We start from the raw sequence: 22,628 nt of genomic DNA on the forward strand, positions 1-22,628 counted from the left end.
TGGCGACCAAGAAGGCCTTAATATTACCGCTTCCACTTGACTAAACTTCAGACAGGTTTCTTCTTGACTGTAGGCCCCTGACCTCCCTTTTCTCAGAGCAATTACTTTGTAAAACTTGTAATTGCAAATTCTTTCTCTGCCCCTTTGAAATATGTATAAATCTTAGAAGCCTCTTGCCAGTTTTAAGACGGGGGGGGGGGGGGGGGGGCGGGGGGGCGAGGAATGTCTTTCTCAAGGACCTGGGAGCCATCCCTTTGACATGTAATCCTCAAGGAAGATAGCACCCCTATTTCCTAGACTCTGTGGCAGGGTAGGAGCCTAACTTCAGTGGGCGCCTTGCTCCAACTTGTAAACCTACCACCTGTAAGCTTACTTTTCCTTTGGGTAAGACCAGTGACCACGTCCAGGTGGCCTACGATCTCCCCTACCAAGCTCGTAAAAACTCTGCAGCCACTTGCTTCAGCAGAGTTGAGTTCAAGCTCCTAATGCAGTAGTCTGAAATAAAGTCTTTCTTGCCTGTTTAACTTTGCGTGGTGTAATTTTTCTTTGATAATGGAAATCTTTAGGTTCTGCGCTTACTGTTTTTTTCTTGATTACAGTGACGTCTCATTTCTCCCTCCTTGCTAAGAAGTGCTTGTCACATGTCCTCTGATATCTAGAGATTCACCCATTTGGACTCAAAAGATTAGAGCTCTGTGGACTGAAGCTACTGCTTTAAGTCACTGCAGAGGGTGGTACGTGATGTGCAGGATGTGGACAGGGTAGTAGATCTGTTTGAGGGCATCCTAAATGAGGTGCGTTCATCTTACGGAAGTAACACCAGAACCTAACGGGCTCTCTCTTTTCTTTCCTTTCTATCATGAAAGGGGCATGAGAAAGATGCAATTTTCAAAGAAAGAAAACAGCTGTGAATATAATGCCCTCTCAAGGGATGCTAGGTTTGGTTAAGGAGAGAAGCCAGAGAGATCAGGGTTGCAAATCGAAAGGCTTCTGCAATGGTGGAGGTAGTGTGGAGAGGTGTTCCTTAAAGCACAGGGAATGAAATGGATCCACTGAAGATGAGGAGGTAAAGTGGAATAGGTTAGAGCTGAATGAAATGAAAGATAGTTGAGAGAAAGGAAGGCAGTAGGGAGAGAGAAGTTAATTTGAGGTAAGGATAACAGAGAAGGAAACTGATAATCTGAGAAGCTTGGTAGAAGCACTTACTACTTGGATCTGAAGGGAAAGATCAAGCAGTCATGTTACTTAAGGAAACTAGAGGATGTAGGGAAGAGATTTGACACCCTGGCCTCTCCCACTTGCCCATCCCTAACAACACACAAGCAGAAACATAAATTGGATGCAGTTTTGACAATTTAATGCCACAAAAAATCCTCCTTTATGGGCTAGTGGAGGCTAAGAAGATGGAGTTCAGGCCGCTGATCCTTGGTTTTTCTTCTTTTATCTAACTGACTTTCCTTAAGGTCAACACTGCTCCCTAACATCCTTTTCCTTACTTCTTCCCCTTCTTTTTCTCATACAGGAATGGACTGGCTGAGGGCAGATTCAGAAAGTGAGAGTGGAATGTGAGAAAGAAAAACAGGCTAAAGTGATACATTGAAAGAGAAAAAGAGTTTACTCCTCAATGTATAAGCAGAACTCAGGCTGGGAGTAGCATGTAAAAATACTACACGAATAAAATAAAATAGAATTAAGTGCACTTATGTATTTATCAGATCCTGTTGTGAGAACTTAGAAGGAAAAAATTCAGGAAAGTCTCCAACTCTCCCGAGGAAAGTCCAAGAGAAAACAATGCTAGAAGTGAAGTCAGACAGATGAGCATTAGGCATCAGTAGGAACTTCCAGGTCTGATGCTAGTATAAAGGAAGCTATGAATGCCCTTTCCTGGAGCCTTTCAGTGTTGGAGAGTTACCCTTCTGCCAGGGTTGGAGGAAGGAGCTTCCATTCCAGGAGACTGCTGGCTACAAAGACTATGTCTGGGCCAGGCTGGTCCTCCCAAGGGCCCTCACCATGGCCCCCTTCATTTCCTTGTTTCGAAAACTGTAGATGACGGGGTTGCACATGGGGGTGATGACGGTGTAGAGGAGGGAGAAAGGCTTGTCTTTGTCAGGGCCATGCGTGCTGCGGGGGTTCATGTACGAGAACACGGCTGAGGTGTAGAAAAAGACGACCACAGTCAGATGGGAGGCGCAAGTAGAGAAGGTCTTTCCCCGACCTGAGGAGGAGGTTCTGCCAAGGATGGAGGCCAGGATGCGGGCATAGGAGATGACAATGAGCACCATGGGGCTCAGCAGCACCACAATGGCATTGGCAAAGATCATTCTCAGACTAAACTGGGCGTCTCCACAGGAGAGAGCAATCATGATGGGGGCCTCTCAGAGGAAGTTTTCTATGTGGTTGTCTCTGTAGAAGGGATTCCGGAATGACATATACTCAAGAAAGATGCCATTGATCAGCCCAAAGAACCAGGCAGTACTCACCAGACTCATACAGACGTGCCGGCTCATGATCTGAGCATAGCTAAGAGGGTGGCAGATAGCAACATACCAGTCATAGGCCATAAAAGCCAAGAGGATGCACTCAGCCACACCCACACAGAAGACCAAGTACATCTGGGTCATGCAAGAGATAAAGGAGACAATGTGGTTCTTGACCACCAGGTGGATCAGCATCTGTGGGGTAGTGGTGGTGATGAAGCAAACATCTAGGAAGGACAGGTGGCCAAGGAAGAAGTACATGGGGCTGTTAAGCCTTGGGTGTGTCCAAGTGATGAAGATGATGAGGCCATTCATGGCCATAGCAAGGCTGTAGAGGGCTAGGAAGACAGCAAAGAGCAGTGCCTGAGTGGAATGGGAGCTCTGCTCAAAGCCCACGAGGATAAACTCTGTCACTGTGCTCCTGTTCCTTAGGTCCACCATCTGGGGCCTGCTTGAGGAAGGAGGACAGGAAAAGCAGAAGAAAGTTAGCTGTAGGGTAATGTAAGTTACTCACTTGGGCCCAGAAATCAGCTATAAAAGAATAAGAAGGATGAGTGGTGGTAAATATTTTGGATCTTTAATAAACTCTATGTAATTGGCAGTGTTATCGGGCAGTGAAATGCCAGGTTCATCATAGGCTGCATACATAGAATCATAATATCAAAAACTAAGGAAGTGATGGTTACAATTTACTCAGATTTGATCAGGTCTCAAGTGAAGTCCTCCATCTGCTCCACGGACCTCAATATTGAGGGATTCGCCATTAACCAAGAAGTAGTCAGAGGTGAAAAATAAGACAGTTGGGTCCATAACCCATGTCTAATGAACAAAGGTTTAAAGACTGAAGAATGGAGAGTTTGAGGGGAGGGTATGGTGGCTATCAGCTTACGGATAAGCATATTTAGGAAGCACTTGAGAAATATTTGAAGACGTATTTTTCTAGAAGAAAAAAATCCTCAGTCTTAGTGTACCTATTTAACATAATAAATGGGTTGAATTTTCAGAGAAAAATAAAAGTATTCTAACCCTCAGGATTGTCCTTTAGGTAAAAATGATTTGCATACCTCTGGAAACAGTCATGCTTAGCTCTTCCCAATCATCCCACCTCTCTCCAGACTCACTCTCCCAGGGGTTCTGCTGCTGCATCACCCACCCATGCGGTGCATGCTGGAGATGGGGCTTGGTTGTGAGCTCTTGTCTGCTTCCTAACAGGAGACAGTTTTCCTGGTGCAGTTGGAACCTAGGGCTACACGCTATGGGGTGGAAAGGATCCAGCTTTCCCGATGAGAAAAGGGAAGCTATAAGCAGCACACAAATTCAATCTTACTGAATAATCTTCGGAGAATTTTAAGCCGTTCCTTTGCTTCCAGGGGTAAGTCTTTTTCTTTTTCCATCTTCAGAGAATGAGCATTCAGAATTCTCATGCTCTTTTCTCACTATCGTAACTTTTAGGAAGTCATTATGTTTTGGAGTTAAGATATATCAGATCCCTTCCACTTTCAGATGCTTATAGATGGTTAGCATATTCCTTCTTAACTTTCAGCTCTGCCAACCCCTCTTCTTCGTTTTCTCTTCTCCCACTCCCTTTTCTACACACCCTCACTTTCCCCCCTCTGTTAGTCTTTTCCTCCCTTTTTCCACTTGCTTCTGCTTCTCCCTGTTTTATTCTCCCGCTCTCTTTCTCATCTTTGGTGAGGAGTGTCTGCCATTCAGCCATCTCTGATTAAACTCCCCTCTCTTCTCCATGTCTTTAAATCTATCATGTTGCCTATCTTAATTTTAGAAGATACCTACCCCATTACTGCCACTCCTTTTACCCCTGAATTTCCTCTTCGTGATTTCCTGATAGGTCAAGGCAGTTTTTAGGCAGTAGGTTGTTCCCATCATCTCTACTGTGGGATGCTTCTCCAGAACTTATACCTGAAACTTCTCCTTTTGGGGCTCAGAAAGGGGAGGGAGGGGCCGAGAGCGCTGTTTAATCCAAGATGTGGCTTGGAATTCTGGGCCCAGTGGACACATTGGGGCTGAGGTCAGAGTCTGGGCAAAAGAAGTCAGTGAGCTATACTCCACACAGCTGGGATTTGTCCAAGAAGAAACTGAAGTTGGACCTGAGGAATCACTAGGATCTACGGGAGTATAAATGCTTATTAGTGGTTCATCGTACCAGAAAGAATATTCTGTGGTACCTGGCATCTAGTGCTTTGTTAACTAACATTAGGGGTTAACCAATCAAGCATTTGTATAAATAAATGGGACAATACTCTGAAAATCACATCCTATCTCATTCTGTTGGTTGGTAACGGTGTTTGTCACTGAATCACTCTGGCAAATAACAGAAAAAATTTCATTGTGTTTGAAGAAGAACTGGTCCAGGGAGGATGGTCTGAACTGGTGGGCCACTCTGGAAGAGAAATTGTGTCTGATGACCTTGTTAGCTCTTCGACATTTATACATAGGTGATAAATGTCTACTTAAATAATATTGCTAAGTTATGCATGTACTGCACTTTATAGAAATAGGTGTGAAACTTTACATGTCACATATTCCATTTGTTAAAAATCTTATTTTGCCCCCACTTTTTCATAGTGTATGCTTTGACCTTCTCAGGACTTTTTATTTTCCATCAGTGCTAACTGAATTCTAGCACTGGACTTGAAATCACGTGTCCTCTTAACTATTAATTGAAGAAATACCAGCAACAAGAAGAAAACATTCATTCTCCTGTAGCTGCAGATAAGCTCATGTTATTCTGTACCACAAAACATGTCCTAGAAAATATTATTTCTGACAAAGACTCTTCTAAGACTGGACATCAAGAATTGTTGCTATGTGCTCTAAAACTCATCTTGAACCTCCAAAATGTAATTTTTATTGGTGGTCTTAATTACACGTCATGATAATATTTAAGTTGAAATCTTTCTGTTTTCTGAAAGGTATACATACTTGTGAGGATAAGCAAGTTAAACCAGAAGAGGATCATTGATTTTCTTCTGCCAAGGGTACAGCAATAAAATAAATAACCACACATGACTCCTTGGGTTTTTTATTTAAAGAGTCAAAGGGCTGTCACCTCATTTAAATTAACAATAGTTTATAAAGTAGTTTGCACACATCGTGATATTTGAACCTCCAATTTATTATTGTAATTTAATGATGTAATTTGATGTCATTTAAGAACCTCTGTTATATTGGACAATGCAGCTGAATACAGTTTGGCAAGGAGAAAAGAATAGGGAATGAATTTTCAGTTGTTGGGGGGCAGTCTGGCTTCAGAGTTGACTTAATTAACTTACTGTTCTGATTCATTTTAGAACCATCTGCAAGCAAAATGGAACTGCCCAAAACTTCCAAGAGCCTCTCAACATAGCAATGATTTGCATCGGAAGAGCAGCCACATGAAAGTGGAAGTAGGACTGTCTTAATAGACTACACCCCTGGTTAACCATAGACTTAATGAGGTAAGAGAATACAATGTCAATACTGTTAGGGGTGGGGTAGGGTGGGGAATCACTTCTTCCATATTCCTTTTGTTTCCTTCCACGTGAATGGAACTGTAATAGCATCACACCACTGACCTTTCTTTTCTCCTTCGTTCACACCATCTTATGGGAGCTGGAGTGGCTTGTCTGATTGGTGATCTTAGAAGGCGAAATCGAGCACATGTGTTCTATCCCTTTCCTCTAGCCTTCCCCTTGTGAGTAGCCTTCTCCAGGGCAGGCTCTACTCCTGTTCCGGGAGGCTCTGTAGTTGTACCGTGATGCCAGTTACAGAGGAATAAGTCTATTTGTCTGTCTAACTCTGCTTCGGCATTAAGAAGTCCAATTACTTGAATGTCTGCTTTGTTATTAATAAGGGAGATATTTTAGCCTCCATCTGCAGACTCTGTCTTGTTTCTTAGTTGATTCAGATGTGACGAGTAGTGTTATTTACTAGACCCCCTCAAAGTCTCAAACAATTATCAGTAATATTATCACATATATGGAAATAAAACTGTAAACAAAGAAATATGATAGAGCTTTCATTATAGCAAAAAGAAACTATGAGTTACAATAATGTCTGGCAGATCTTAAGAAGGAAGAATTCTGCTGATACACATATGTCGAATTCTCAAAGTACAGTGCTAGTGAGTTAAGGGAAAGAAGTCTACATCCATGACCACAGGAGCACAATGAACAAAGTGTGCTATTGTAGACTAGACTGGTGGGAAAATGTCTCATTATAACCTAAGACTCTGATTCCTGTCACATTTACTGAAGAGGAGCAGGACACTATTGAATAATTTCAACAGTTAGCCGCAATATTTCTGTTGCTTTCCCAGCATGCTATGACCACAGGAAAGAAAATATAATACAGCATTGTATTGTTTATTTATTCTGTAGAGTAAGTTTGTTTTAGGAAGGAGGTTGGTTCACTGACATTGTGAACAAACTCACCAGCCTTGTTTAAATCATGTCACTTCTCTTAGAAAGCTTCAGCCTCTGTGAAGCTTGGCTGTCTTCGTGCAGGTATGCTTTGATTAAAATGTGCCTCTAGTAAGTCCAAATCTTACACAGCTTGAAAGCTGGTTTCTCTTCTGTATACTCTAATCCCTTATTTTTCTATTAAATACATCATTTCCTGACATTACAGCAGAAAAGCATCGTTTTTCTGGGTGGAAAACCTTTATGGTAGATATATTTATTCTGGGGTTCATGGACCTGTAGGGAATCAATAGATATGTTTCAGAGTGTCCGTGCATCTCTGAAATATTGTAGGAACAGTTGTGTGCGTGAGAGCATTTTTCTTGGAGACTCCGCAGTTTAATCAACTTCTTAAAGGCAGTTGGAATTCAAAAGGGGTAAAGAACATGATTTAGAGATTTGAAGTCACAAGTTCCCATAGACTTTTCTTCTTTAGACTGAAAATGAAAGTACTCTTGTATCTCCCTGAAATGTTTCCTCCAAAGTATCTCCTATGAGAATGATCAAGAGATGGTTGAGCACTCAATTCCACCATTACGATCCTCTTGAGACTATAGCTACCCCCAGGAGGTCTCAAAGGAGAAGTCCAGGCAAATAGTTTGTTATTGTCTGGGACTTTGCCTCCCAACTCTTGTGTAAGAGGGATCCTAGCTCTCATGTCTGGGGTGGACCACACGGTGAGCTTCTTTTCCTGGGCCACTTAGCAGCCTAAGGCGTACAATGCTAAAAGTAGCTGAGAAGCCTCCCTGTTGCTTTTCCCTAGACCCATATGCCAAAATTGCCATCACAATTAAAATGAGAATAAACTGACCTAAGAAAATAGAGAACTGAGTTGGAGTGAGGAGGAGCGTTCAACAAGATGAGTAATTAAATAGCATATTTATGATAAAAGTTCAGAAAATGACATTCTAAACCACCATGGAGGCAGTGCTTCTGGCCATATGAATAAATAGACCTTGCCTAGAGAGAATACTAATATTTTTTACTGGAAACGGAAGTGGGACGAGGTGGCAGAACTAAAAAAACCTCACTAAACATGGAGCTTGAAGGCACTTAAAGAAGTTCATCTTGGGAAATACCTTTATGGTGACCGGTGGTTTTCCATTTCTTTCAAGGTTAGGATAAGCAGAAATGGTAGCTAGAGGAACTTCCTGTCCCACAAGGGCTTTTAAATAATGATATGACCAGATAAGGGGTATAACTTTCTGCTCTGTAGGTTTTTGAGACTATTTCAATGACACACTAGTTCCAGTGTGTCAGTTTTGGTCCAGTACAAAGACAAACGACAGACAGCAGCTTGCACAGTTATCAGTTCCCCCAGGAGGATCCATGACTCCTCATCCTAATCTCCTTCCTTAGTTAATAGTATTAATTGGATCCTTAGTAACCTAAGTCAGAAACTAAGAAGACATCTTCCACTCCCCTCTTTCCAGCCTCCATATTATATTGCTATTAAGTGCTGATAAATATTCTTTATCTTCCCCTGCTCTCCTACAGACACCCTATACTCCAGCTATAACTTATGTTTCCCTAACACACCATGGTTTTTTAAGCCTCCAAGTCTTTGTGTATGCTATTCTCTCATCTTGGAATTCACTCTACACACATTTTCTCCATTTGACAAAGTTCTGCTTCTACAAGACCAACCTCCACTCTTGCATGCATAGCAAAGCCTTCAGTAACTCTTGCCCATGCCAGCCCATCTGAAGTTGCTCTTGTTCTTGCCTCTGCTAGAGGAAACACTCACTACCTGCTATAATGTCTTCCCCTCTATATTATGAACTCCTTAACTATAGAGATTTTACATTCCTAGTTCCAGGCACATTGCCTAGCATATAGCAGTTGTTCAATATATATTTGTTCAAAGAATAGTAGGATAAATCACCATTTGAGTTCCAATTTTCTACATTATTTAATGTTGCCAGTGACATGAACTTTAGAAATCAACTCTTATAAACCTGTTTTCTCATTTGTAAAATGAAGAAAAATGTGTTTGTCTGTAGGGTTGTTGTGACGATTAAGAGAAAATTCATTCATTCAATCAAAAAATGTGTGTGTATATATATATATATATATGTACATGTAAATCACACAGAACAGTATCTACAATAGGAAAGGTGCTCAACACATTTTAATTTACTGTTCCCTTTTCTAGGTCACTGGATATATAAAAAAATTAATTAGGACATTTACTTTTTTTTTTTTAAAGATTGGCATTTGAGCTAACAAATGTTGCCAATCTTTTTTTCTTTTTTTTCTCCCCAAAGCCCCCCGGGACATAGTTGTATATTCTAGTTGTGAGTGCCTCTGGTTGTGCTATGTGGGATGCTGACTCAGCATGGCCTGATGAGCGGCGCCATGTTCATACCCAGGACCTGAACCAGCGAAACCCCAGGCCATGAAGTGGAGCCCATAAACTTAACCACTCCGCCATGGGCCAGCCCCACATTTACTTTTGAAATGTCAGTAATCCTCAAAATGCCTGAAGCCTCTTAAAAAGTGAATCTATAAATTAAAAATGTATTTCCTAAGCATTGGTAAGTTCTGGCAGAACATGCAGCACAGTTGAAGCTACGGATATTTTATAAGTTAAATATAATATGATATGGTTAAGAACTCTAATTTGGCTTCACTAAAATACTGGGGAGTCTCAAGAGTAATGACATAATAAAATACTCAGGAAAAATGTGGATAAGAAGAAAAAATATCTGCTAATGACTGACAGATTCAAAGAGGTTGTTCTTAGAAAACGGAGTCTTTGTAAAAGAAAAAAATGGTCAATTAAGTGAGAACATGAATTAAGCCCAGAAAGTCTTCAGATTGGATTGAAATTATACCTAAACTTTGGGGAAGACTTTAAGAGGCTGAAAGTAGCCATAAAAAGATGTTCTTTTAGTAAATTGAATTATTAGTGAATATGTGATTATCATGATATAAAGGAAAGACTCAGTGATGAAAAGCAGTGTCTTCAATCTTTATTAAGAAAGATAGTAATTCTTGTCCCCAATTTGACAATGTGTGGATAGATTGGAGGTACCAAATTCCATAATAGCCAATAGTCAATAATTTTGAAATCAAATATATAAAATAAAAAATGGAAATTCATTGGGGCTTATTTGAGAATTGAGTGAAGATTTCTCTTGCTTCTCAAGCTGAGAACTAAAAGCCAGCACTTAGGATTTAAAAGGCTTGTATTCCCTCCTTCATCTCTGAAAATTCTTCCAGCCAAATAAGATTATATTAACAGGCAGCCTGTGTGAAGCAGGCAAAGGCATCCTTTGATTCCAGGATGAACAATCCTCCTGATTCCAGCTCAGAGAATGTATAGTTCACCCTAAAGTGGTAAACTCTACATAATCAATTTCTTTTTGTTAACCAAGAATAAGAGAACATATACCTTTTTACTAACTGGTAAAATGAACAGAATTTAGAAATCAGATTTAAAAAAGCAAAAGTAGGGCCATTAATCATTCAAAACTACAGACAGAATGACAAGTCCTAGAAATCAATGAGGGATGAGCCCGGAATTAGCCCTGTTAAAACAGAAGGGCAACCAGGATCTACAGAGATCTCTGTTAGCAAGACTGGGGTCATCTATGGCCAGAGATCAGAGAGAATGCACAAGTTGCAGGGTTGTTTGGAAGATTTTGCCACCTATCTGTGCAGGGAGAGAACCAAGCAGTTTTATCTAGATGGGTGGTGTCTCACATCAGGAGTGTCAGAAAGAGAGAAAACTACAGTGAGACCCTTCTCCAGAAGCAAAAAGGAGAGAAATTAGGAAGACCTTGTAAGATCAGAGCCCTTGTCCTCCAGGCCTTTCTGACACTCCGTCCTATTGCACTGGCTCTGTCATTAGAAATTCAGGCTTTGACCAAATCCTTAAATGGTCAGAAAAGAATAATTGTTTTCCCTCATGATTTTATATATTATTCAGAATGCCCTGGAATTATGGCATTTTTAAAGATTTAAAAATCTGAGATGTAACTTTGGAACTCCATGATTTTCACTAACACATTTACATGAACTCTGAGGAATTTAGGAATGAAATTGGTAGACAACAGGTAATAAATTTTTGCCATGTATTACCAAATAAAGTTGTATAAACAAAAGCATATGGATTCATGGTTGGAAGGACATTTGGAGGACAGAGGTAAATGACTTTTAAGGAAGGACAACTAATCCTTAGCGTGAGACCCTGGAGGCCTCTGCTGGCAAGTCTGTTACAATTTAGCAACCCATCACAATGTCTTACAAACTCACTCCAAAAGTATTTCTATAGGGCTCCCCTTTTCCTCTCTTCTCTATTTTAAATTTATTCCTATTTCCCTTTTCCTAAGCATGATGGCCGCTGAGTAAGACTCTTTGCTCCTCATGGTGTCTTGCCAATAATTGGCTTGCAATAGAGATTTATCCAATTGAGTTAAGTTGTAGAAATGTTCTAAATTCTCTCATCGTTTCTCTCTCAGTCTTCTTCCGTCTTTTGTTTCATCTGCCTCTTTGCTACTGGAGCCACTTCAATTTCTCTATAACTCTCTGAAACTGAGGATGTCTGAAATACCTGCAGCTCCTGATGATGCCCTGGCCAGGGCCAAGTGTTATAAATGTACCAAGGTTGGGCGTACCAGATGCCTGGGGTGAGCCAGATCCCTGTGATGTCCAAAAGATAAATGTAGGTCACAAACTCTCCTGGAAGAATCTTCTTGTTGATCTGTACTAATGGGAGAAACTATAAATAATGGAAATACAGAAATAACCTCAATTTCATTTTATACTGAGGTTCTAACTCCATATTGTGCCTCCCTCCAACTCTTCAGACCTGATCTCCTCCCATCGTCCCTATTCTTTCACCAGCTGAGCCCTAAAGCGAATTTACTATTCCATCAGAAGCTGTAATGAAACCAGGCTGATTTGCTGCTCCTCTCCCGTCTCACAGCCACCTTCAATATGAAGACTTAAACAAAGAGCAAAACAACCAGAAAACCAAGGGGAAGAGAGAGGAAATGATATGCAAGGGTACCCATAATGATCTTTCTCTGAATATTCAGGGCCTGTGTATATGTCCAAAGATGGACGAATAAGAAAATGGGAAGGAGAATTTAGTAATCAAGGAGAATTATTGAACATCAGTGGACTGGATTACTTCATCTGTTCCGTGGCATTAATTAATGTGAGTTATTTTGCTATTTAAAATGCCTGAAAAAAAATTGGAATGGCTCTAAATAGCTTAGAGAAGACAATCAAGAGAGAGAAAAAGTGAGAATAATGAGAGAGAGAGAGAGAGAGAGAGAGAGAGAGGAATGTGTGTCAATAGGATAGAAGAGAAAAAAGCTGAAACACAGAGATTCCTGGACTAAGAAATAGGTGATTTTAGGAGGTCAAAGTTATATATTTGGAGATTCAAAACCCACACCTGAAACCTGATCTCATCATTTTAAAGGGAAGCAGTGAAGCATGGGGTAAAGTACAGGGACTCTGGAGGCAGGCATACCCGAAATTCAACCTCAGGATTGTCACTTACTGGAATGTGGAACTGGCTAGCTGAGTCTCAATTTTTTCTGCTATAAAATGAGCAATAACTAAAGTGATATGTAATTAGTGGTTGGCACAGATTGTCAATAAATAAACATTAGTTGTGATCTCTGTTACCTCTCCCTTTCCCTATGGTTTTACTGCACATGTGGAAAGAATACTGAAAATACTTGGCAAGCTTCCCTCTTGGAAGCCAAACCGGCCCTGCAGACACGTAGAGAGACGAGAGGATCTCATCCACCCTTTATAACCCATCCTAATGGTTCCTGCTTCTCCCTGCCAGGAGAGTCTTTCCATCTAACTCAGGTTCTCCCCCCAATATATTGAAGTCCCATTTTCTCTTACTCTGGCTTCCAGAAACATTGCAGAAAATATGGACCTGAAGCTCTGTATCACAATCTCTAAGAGAGGACCATCCTTGAGTCACTTCTCAGCCTCTCTTTCTCCAGGGAACAAGAAAAAAAGTCAGATAAATAGAAAATACTGACATGCAAAACATAAAGAAGAAGGTTGAAAAAGAAAGAAATGAGAAAAAGTAATCCTCGAGATAGTGGAGAGAGACCACTTTCGCCAACCAAAAAAGAAAGAAAAGTGTTAAAGGCAAAGAGAGAATTAGAGAGATTGAAATAGAGGGAGATAGGAAAAGTGTGAACATGTGACAAGATGGTTGATTTGTGGAAAAGTGATGGACCTTTAGGGGAGGGATATAGATAGGTACATAAAGAGACATAGACACTAAGAACCCAAAACTAGGCGTAGAAAAAAAATGAGAACAAGAAAGGCCAAACATGGAAAAGAGACTGGAGAGGCTGACTAGGCAGGCTGGGCATGGCGCCATGGTGATATGGAATCAGAACTAAATACCCAGATACTTGGACTCGGCTCCTTCAAGCTCTGGGAACAAAAGATCAAGCTTCTGGATTGTCTTCCTCCCTGCGGCAACTGGAGACAGGTCTTTGCAAACCAGACTGGCCCTGTCAGACACATTCAAGTGATCTGCCCCTCAGCCAGAGCCAGGAGGGCAGGTGGGCAGGCTCCGAGAATCTGATGGAAACTCGAAAGGGAGATCCATAGAACAGACCAGCTAGATAGAGTTGCAAAAGCAGAGACAGAGCCAGGCATCTAGAGACGGAGAGTTGGAACAAAGTGGATGCTAATGGAGTCAGGATCTGTGACATCTCCTCCACAGCCACTGGGTGCAGAGCCCTGCTGTGATCTGAACACAGGTGCTCACCGAGGGAGCCAGGGGGTGTTCATCTCTGACTAATGCTAACAGAGTCAGGGTCACCTTTCACTGTAGAAGTGAGCATACTCACTGACCTTCTCCACAGGCTTCAGCACACACAGGTGATGACATTGGCTGTGTTGATCTCAGGCCCAGAGGAGGGATCCACAGTGAGGCTGCAGTGAATTCTGCTGAGGACCAGCTGCTCATTTATAGGGCAGGCAGTGTGGGCTCCTTCTGTCACACACACACACACACACACACTCAGGCAGGCATGAGCTTCTCACTGGTTACTGTTGGGAGTCAAGTGTAATAAGGCCAACTATCTCTTCTTGAAGACTTACCATTCTAACTGGTTCCCTGGAGATAGTCTCCTACCAGTTCATTCCAAGGCTCCCTTGTGAGGCTATGTCCATAGCAAGTGGCCGGGAAGGTCTAGAATAGTCTTGGGTTTTCCCAGAAAAGTTCTGTTCTGTTTACCAGATGAGTTGATAAAGGAGCCTGGAAAGTATCATTATCCCTATGTCCTCAGCTTCAAATCTGGGAGCCCTTCAGCTCCTGTCTACCTGTTTCCCATTTTATTTTGAATTAATTTTCTAGTTAGGGTTTCTGATGACTTAGGTACCATTCTTGTGCCCCCAATTCAATATTTTTCCATTTCATCATATGTTCAACACAACAGTAAATATTGGCTGAGCACCCACTCTGCGCCAGTCACCTTATTAAGTGCTGTTGATAGGGTGGTAAACAGTCAAAAGCTCTCCTGATGGAGCATTCATATTTGATAACGTGCTCCCCTTCAAACCCCCATCCTCTACCTCTTCATTATCACAGTTCTGTTCTTCAAATCTGGAATAACCTTCTTTCCCCTGATCCACCCAGAATCCTGCCTAGTACTGAATTAGATTGTGCATAACCAATGAACTTCAGTAATTCACTCACTCTCTCAGTCCTCTGCAGCTCTTCTCTCTACTCCTGGAGTGCTTGGACTCCTGTACAGATGAAGTTTATGATGCTTGTGTCTTGACTCATTCTAAAAGAGAGGGATGGCTTTTTCTCCCCACCCTGCCATGTACCTCCACCACCATCTCCAAGCCTGGGTCTCACAAAATCTAATATAATTGGGGCATTTTTGTAACATAACTCAGTTTGGAGGAAAGCACGATTTTTAAGCATAAGGCACAAAAGCTAAGCTTCAGGAAATTGATTTTTGCCATACAGATTTTTGATGGTCCTTCAGATATCCACTCAAAAACTCCCGAAAAAAAGCAAACTTGTCAAGCTCTTTGGAAGCATTTATTTCGGTACCATTATTGGTCTCCTTACTTCCCTATAACCTCTGGTCCACAGCCTTTTATTGATAGAATTCTAATCCAAACATGATGTGCAATTCAAATTTGGATGAAAAAGCAATTATACCAAAAAAAGAGATGTCCCAAAGTGGTATAACTTCAAGAGCCATTAAGGGGCCGGCCCTGAGGCCGAGTGGTTAAGTTCTCCCGCTCCCGTTTCACAGGGTCGGATCCTGGGCACAGACATGGCGCCGCTCGTCAGGCCACATTGAGGTGGCGTCCCACATAGCACAACTAGAAGGACCCACAGCTAAAATATACAACTATATACTGGGGGGATTCAGGAAGAAGAAAGCAGAAAGAAAAAAAAAAGATTGGCAATGGTTGTTAGCTCAGGTGCCAATCTTAAAAAAAAAAAAAAAAAGAGCCATTAAGGCAGAGAGTTGTTAAATCTATTAATGTTATGTGAGGCAAGTCTCTATATTTTGATTTATTCAGATTTTCTCTAGTGACATTCCATACATTTATATGCATCTCTCCATGAAAGAGTAGCCTTTTTCATTTGGGTTATTCCTATGTACTTTATATTTTGGATATTATTTAAAATGGTATCTTAAAAATTTAATTTTCTAATTTGTTTTCTGGGATATAGAAATGCAATTGATTTTTGCATATTGATCTTGGATCCAGTAACCTTGTTAAATTTCATTAATTTTGATAAATTATCTGTGTATTCCTTTAGTTTTTCTATGAAGACAATCATATCATCTGTAAATAAACACAGTTTTGCTTTTTCATTTCTGATTCTTATACCATTTATCTCCTTCCCTTGCTTTATTGTACTGTCTAGGACCTTCAATACAATCTTGAATATATGGGCGAATATGGTTACCCTAGGCTTGTTTATGATCTAACGGTAATTTCAATGTTTCTCTATTAAGGATAATGTTTGATGTAGAATTTTGGTGTATAATCACTTTAATAGCGTAAGAAAGTCCAATTCTAATCCTGGTCTGCTGAGAGGTGTTTTTTAAAAAAATTATAAACAGGTGTGAATTTTCACTAAAATAGATGCTTTGCTCGTATCACTTGAGATGATTGTGCAGTTTTTCTTCATTTGTCTGTTAGTGTAGTGATTTATATTAATTCATTTTCTGATGTTAAATCAACTTTGAATTATTGGGATAGGCATGATTTTGTTCATGGTGTAAGGTATTATCTTCTCAATACCTTGTGGGAGATAATTTTGTTTAGGAATTTTGTGACCATGTTCATGAGTGAGATTAGCTTATTTTGTCTTCCTCAAGTTTTTGTATCAAAGTTATCATTTAAAAAGTTGTCTTTTCCTCTGTTTCAGTATATCTAAAATTAGAATTTTTTCCCACAGTTGGTAGTATTTATTTTCAAATTGTATGTCTAGTTCTTTATTTATAGAAATGTTTTTTAATTGCTGATTTAATTTCATGCTTATAGGTGTGTTCATGTTTTCTATTTCTTCTTCTGTCTGTTTTGGAAAATAATATTTTCTAGTAATTTGCAAGTCATTTAAATTAGCAGATTCAATGTCATAAATTTTTCCATAGTATTCTCTTAGAGTTTTAAAAACTTGTATTAGTTTTCTGGTTGCTGTGTAACAAATCACCACAAATTCAGTGGCTTAACATAAAGCAAATTTATTATCTTACAATTTCCTTGGGTCACGAGTCGGGTATGGTTAGCTGGCTCTTCTGCCCAGGGTTTCACCAGGCTGAAATCTAACTGTCAGCCAGGCTGTGATTCTCATTTGAGGCTCAGGGTCCTCTTTCCAGCTCACTAGTTGTTGGAAAAATCCATTTCTCTGCAGTTGTACCCCTGAGATTCCAGATTAGCTGTCAGTCAAGTATTGCTCTCAGCTCCTAGAGGCTGCCCACAGTTCCTTGCCACATGGCCCACAACAGCAGTTCACAGCGCAGACGTTTGCTTTCTTCCAGGCCAGCTGGAGCATTGTCTTTGACTTCCAACCTGTCTCTAGTCTGCGACAATGGAGTTTTATATAAGATAAATTCTATATTTTGACTTTCATTGTTGAGAAGATAGTTGTCAATCTAATTGTGGTTCCTTTGAAGGGAATCTGTCTGTTTATTCAGGTGGCTGTTAAGTTTTTCTCTTTGTCTTTCATTTTCAGAAATTTTAATGATGTGCTCAGGTGTGTTTTTCTTTTTATAAATAACATATTTTGGGGGGTGTTTAGGACATTTTAAATCTGTGGACCGACGTCTTTTTTAGTTTTGGAAAATTCTTGGCTGTTTGCTCTTCAAATGTTGTTTTTGCTCTATCCATTCTTTCTTTCATCTTTATGACACAGCTCTCACATTACTAATTCTGTTATCAGCTGTGTCTAATCTGCTTAAATGCAGATTGAATGTTCCTGGATCGTGACTCTGAAGGTTTTCACTGCCTTTTTTAGTGCTTTAATGCCTTCAAGTAGATGTTTTAAAATATTTGTCCAGCTTTTGGTTGTTCTTAGTGAGATAGTTGGTCCAAATTATCTGGCACATCAATATTAGAAACAAAAGGCCCTCTTGTAATTCAGTCTGCAACGCATGTAGTTATGTGCCCCTTTCTTTCTTGTTTAAGTGTATTTATTTTTGATCAGTCATGCCCCAGGCCTATACAATTATTAATTTCTTCTCACTCTATTAATTTAATCAATCTTCGGCTTTGGTTGAATCAATCTATTACATGCATTTTTCTTCCTTCTACTTTCCTAGCATAATCCATTATTCTGTGATTAAGTTGGTAATTTAATTTACTTTTTAACTTTTCTTTTTTTCCTAATAAAAGAAAATACTGCTCTAGCTACATCCCATAAAATTGTATGTAGTTTCGTTATTATTTTTGTGTTTGTAAAATTTTCTAATTTTTATTATAATCAATTCTTTTGTTGGAAGCTAAACATGAGATATGAGGTGAAAGTCAGTGAGGTAAATAGGCCTTTAGTGGGAGGTTTTATGTTGTTCTGGTTAGATGTTAGGCTGTGTTTAACGTTTGTTGTAGCTGTGTTGTCAGAGGCCAAAATGTCCTTTTGTTTTTGCCTCTGCTGTTGTCTTTTTCTTTCCCTAGAGACTCCTTCTTAAATAGAATCTGAGGCTTGTCGTTCTTTCAGCTATAACCCTTGAAACCCTGCAGCCCTGTTGACGTGGTGGTAAGGTATGGGGGCAGTGGGAACATGCACAGTCCTATGATCAGGTCCCATTCTTCTAGTGAGCCTGTATCCCTGGGCTGTGACCTTCATGAGTGCTTCTCAGCTGTTTTTTTTCTTGGATCCTTCTGCATGTTGGTTGGGTTCTCATAAAACAGTTTTCCTTGAGGGCAGGCTGTTAAGGAGAACAGAGCTCTCTGGGTTTATTTTAGAATGGTTACTTTTCCTTGCCCCCTACTGAAGTACACAAGGACTTTTTTTCTGATCTTCACCCTGAGAATCTGGTTTGGGATGCTGGAAGCAAAACTGACGAAACTATGAGGCCTCCTTAAAGGTGGGCCTCTGGGAGTTTTTATCACTCCAGCTAGCCCAAGCTCAGCTCCCGGGAATTAGTCAATTTCCCTTTAAATGTTCTGATCAGGCTCCAGGTGCAGCTTCTGCTCCCAGGAAGCTATGGTTCTCTGTGTTCATCTGTCTCCCAGTTTTTGGGATGGTAGTTCCTGTGACCTCAGTTCTCTGATGGATCTGAAAGTGTTGTTCATTTTCAGTTTCCTCACCTCTTTTTCATTTTTAAAGGGTGAGAGCGACAACTTCTAAGCCCTTTACTCTTTCCACGTTGGACTAGACTTATAATTCATTCTTTGGTCTGTAGGTTAATTAGAATTATGTTTCTTAAATTGCAAACATATGGGTTTCTTTCCAGCTATCTTTATTTTTTTTCTGGGGAAGATTAGCCATGAGCTAACGTCTGTTGCTAATCTTCCTCTTTTTTTGCTTGAGGAAGATTAGCATTGAGCTAACATCTGTGGTAATCTTCCTCCGCTTTATGTGTGGGATGCCACCACAGCATGGCTGACAAGTGGTGTAGGTTCATGCCCTGGATCCAAACCCATGAAGCTGGGCTGTGAAGTGGAGTGCTCCAAACTTAACCACTACACCATGGGGCCAGCCCCACCAGTTATCTTTTTGATGCTGATTTCTAACTTAACTGCATTATGGTCCGAGAACATGGTCTGTATGATTTTAATTCCTTGAAATATTTTGAGATTTGCTTTATGGACTAGTATATGGTCTATTTTGAGATATTTTCCATTTGTTTTTGGTGATATGTGCTGGGTACCTGTTACTGAATCGGGCAGCATGCTGGGAGGAAATAATTGGCACACTTAAATATGACCAACGAGGGGGCTTCCCAAGTGGACAGGATTAAGGGGAATCAAAGAGGGTTGGTGAGGCATCCTGGGCTCTCAAGAGCAGGGAGCAGGTACTACCTTACAGGGGCAGGGAAGGGAGATGTAGGAAAAGGCCACCTGACAGAGGCTCTGGGACATCAGGGAAGGAGCCAGGAGAATCAACATCCTCACTCACTCTCCTTCTGCCTTAATCTATCCTACTAAGTAACTCATATTGGTTGAACCCAACTAGAACCTAGAAGGCAATGAAGTCCATTGAGGCAGTCAACCAAGGTCTGTCTACCACGACACAGATCAGGGGGAGAAGGTGTATATTTGCTTCTAGCGGGGCAAAAGAAAATATCCAGCACATATGAAAGGTAGAACAGGCCCTTCAGGGTGGTTGGAGCATATGGGTGAGGAAATATAAGCATTGGTAAAAGAAGGATATTGGTAAAGTGAATGAGAAAAAAATGTTGAAATTCTCGGGACTATTTCCATGAAGGCACATGGTTTCCACAGGTTGCACTAAAATGGCATTTGTAGGAGTCCCACTGCAAATGAAAGTGGGTGGGAAATGATGAGGGGTGGGCCTGAGCTAGGCAGGAATGTGAGATTGGTGGGAACAAGGGAAGGATCACCGCTAGGTGGATGAAGTTTGCTTTGAAGTAACAGGAAAAGGCCTAATTTAAGTAGTAGTCTATGCTAGTGGCAGACAGAAAGGCGTAATTGGGTAGGAAAAGTCCTGTAACTTGAGAAAACCAGAGAGGTAGAGGTAGGGTCAGATAGAGACAAACATTTTAGATTTTAGACAAAAGATTTTAGAGAAGGTTTTGTCACAACTACTTATATAGATCGTTGCCGTGGCAGTGTCAGCAGAAATCTCCCCACAGTTGACCAGAAAATGGCTTTGTGAATAGAAGTCTGTATCCTAAATTCTTCTAGATTTCTTCCTATCTCTTCTCTTCCCATATCAATACTTCTCATTATTTTCCTAATTCTGCCCTTTTAATACCTCATCTCCAGACCAGGGTTACTCAACTTCAGCCCTATTGACATTTCAGGCCACATAATTCTTTATTGTGGTGACTATCCTATGTATTGTAGGATATTCAGCAGCATCCCTGGCCTCTACCTACTGTAGGATACCAGTAGCATGCTCCCTCCTCTAGTTTTGGCAACCCCAAAATGTCTTCAGACATTGCCAAATACCCTCAGGGGAGAAAATTATCCCCACTGAGAACCCCTGCTCTAGACTTTAGGTAACAGAATAGGGGTAGGAGGGAAAGAAGATAGAGATGTGAGTAGAGAGTCTCAGGAAACGTAGTAGTAAGTAAAATGAGAGGTAGGAAGGAATCTTCATGAAAACAATAAAGCATACATTTAAATTGCACAACATGCCTCCAGCCTAGTCACAACATTTTTAAGTGGAGGCAAATAAATGTGCAAACAAGTTAAACTGCTCTTTTTATTTTCTTGTACAATGCAGTTGTCACTCAAAGCTTCCTTGACTCTAGGAGATTTTGCTCTATAACTCTTACCCCTAGTTTACAACCTGGGCAAATGGGTGCTCTTCTCAGTCTCCCTGTTCTTGCTTCTGCCCTTCCTTCTCCTCATTAATAATCCACACATATTTGGCATACAGCTCCTCCTCTTGCTGCATTTGAGAAGTAACGAAATTCCATTGATCAGTTCTTATTTTCTTCTGAGAGCTTTCTTGAAGAATTTTGGGGCCACCATTTAGGGATTGTATCACATACCTCACAGCATATTTCTTCAATCAATTGCTTTTTCCCTACCTCTGCATATCTCTTTGTTTTCCTTGTGGCTCTCAGTCTCAACAAGAACGTCCAGGTCTGCTGCTGGTAGAAAGAAAGACATGAATGTTCTTTCCTGAAGTTTTTCAGCTCAGTGAGTTTCCCACTTGTCAGTGCTAGGGGAGAGATAATCCAGGGGGAGGGAGCTTCCCCTCCGGGAGCCTTCCAGCTAGATGGACTCTGCCTGAGCAAGGCTGGTCCTCCCAAGGGCCCTCACCATGGCCCCCTTCATTTCCTTGTTTCGAAAACTGTAGATGACGGGGTTGCACATGGGGGTGATGACGGTGTAGAGGAGGGAGAAAGGCTTGTCTTTGTCAGGGCCATGCGTGCTGCGGGGGTTCATGTACGAGAACATGGCTGAGGTGTAGAAAAAGACGACCACAGTCAGATGGGAGGCGCAAGTAGAGAAGGTCTTTCCCCGACCTGAGGAGGAGGCTCTGCCAAGGATGGAGGCCAGGATGCGGGCATAGGAGATGACAATGAGCACCATGGGACTGAGCAGCACCACAATAGCATCAGCAAAGATCACTCTCAGACTAAACTGGGGGTCTCCACAAGAGAGAGTGATCACGATGGGGGCCTCACAGAAGAAGTTTTCTATGTGGTTGTCTCTACAGAATGGGCCACGAAATGTCATGTAATCAAGCAGGATGCCATTGATCAGCCCAAAGAACCAGGCAGTACTCACCAGTCCCATACAGACATGCCAGCTCATGATCTGGGCATAGCTAAGAGGGTGGCAGATAGCAACATAACGGTCATAGGCCATAAAAGCCAAGAGGATACACTCGGCCACACCCACACCAAAAACCAGATACATCTGGGTCAAGCAGGAGGCAAAGGAGAGAGCGTGGTTCTGGACCACCAGGTGGATCAGCATCTGTGGGATGGTGGTGGTGATGAAGCAGACATCCAGGAAGGACAGGTGGCCAAGGAAGAAGTACATGGGGCTGTTGAGCCTGGGGTCTGTCCAGGTGATGAAGATGATGAGGCCATTCATGGCCATGGCAAGGCTGTAGAGGGCTAGGAAGACAGCAAAGAGCAATGCCTGAGTGGAAGGGGAGCTCTGCTCAAAGCCCACAAGGATAAACTCTGTCACTGTGCTCCCGTTCCTTAGGTCCACCATCTGGGGCCTGCTGAGGAGGGAGGACAGGAAAAGCACAGATGAGATAGTTGTGCATAGGTGCTGCCCATGTGTATAAAAACAGAGAGGACAAAGGAATAAAAAAACAGGAATTTCAGTAAACTCTATGTGGGTCAGCAGTGTCGTTGGCACCAAAAAATGCCGGTGCTATTGTAGGCTGCAATAGTGGAACCATATAATGAACCAAGGGAGATCCTATTGTACTTTGTGTGGATCAAGCTACACTTGAAATATTGTACCCAGTTCTGGGACCTCTATTTTAAACGATTATCCACCAATGGGACTATGTTCAGAGACAAACAAGATGGTGAAGGATCTAGGAACCATGTGA

General features: G+C 41.3%; 2 protein-coding genes across 2 annotated transcripts; both read right to left on the minus strand.

The window, feature by feature from the left end:
• Positions 1 to 1,970: 1,970 nt before the first annotated feature.
• On the minus strand, positions 1,971 to 2,918 carry LOC103546825 (olfactory receptor 10AD1-like). The gene is given in 1 exon segment (XM_008513661.2): positions 1,971 to 2,918. A coding segment is annotated over 1 exon segment (948 nt).
• An 18,370-nt stretch (positions 2,919 to 21,288) lies between these two features.
• LOC103546824 (olfactory receptor 10AD1) lies at positions 21,289 to 22,279 on the minus strand. The gene has a single exon (XM_008513660.2). It carries the CDS (start codon positions 22,277 to 22,279, stop codon positions 21,323 to 21,325), a length of 957 nt encoding a protein of 318 aa, XP_008511882.2. The 3' UTR covers positions 21,289 to 21,322.
• Positions 22,280 to 22,628: the final 349 nt, after the last annotated feature.

This window comes from Equus przewalskii, chromosome 5, assembly GCF_037783145.1.
Source record: "Equus przewalskii isolate Varuska chromosome 5, EquPr2, whole genome shotgun sequence".
NCBI classification, from domain to species: Eukaryota; Metazoa; Chordata; class Mammalia; order Perissodactyla; family Equidae; genus Equus; species Equus przewalskii.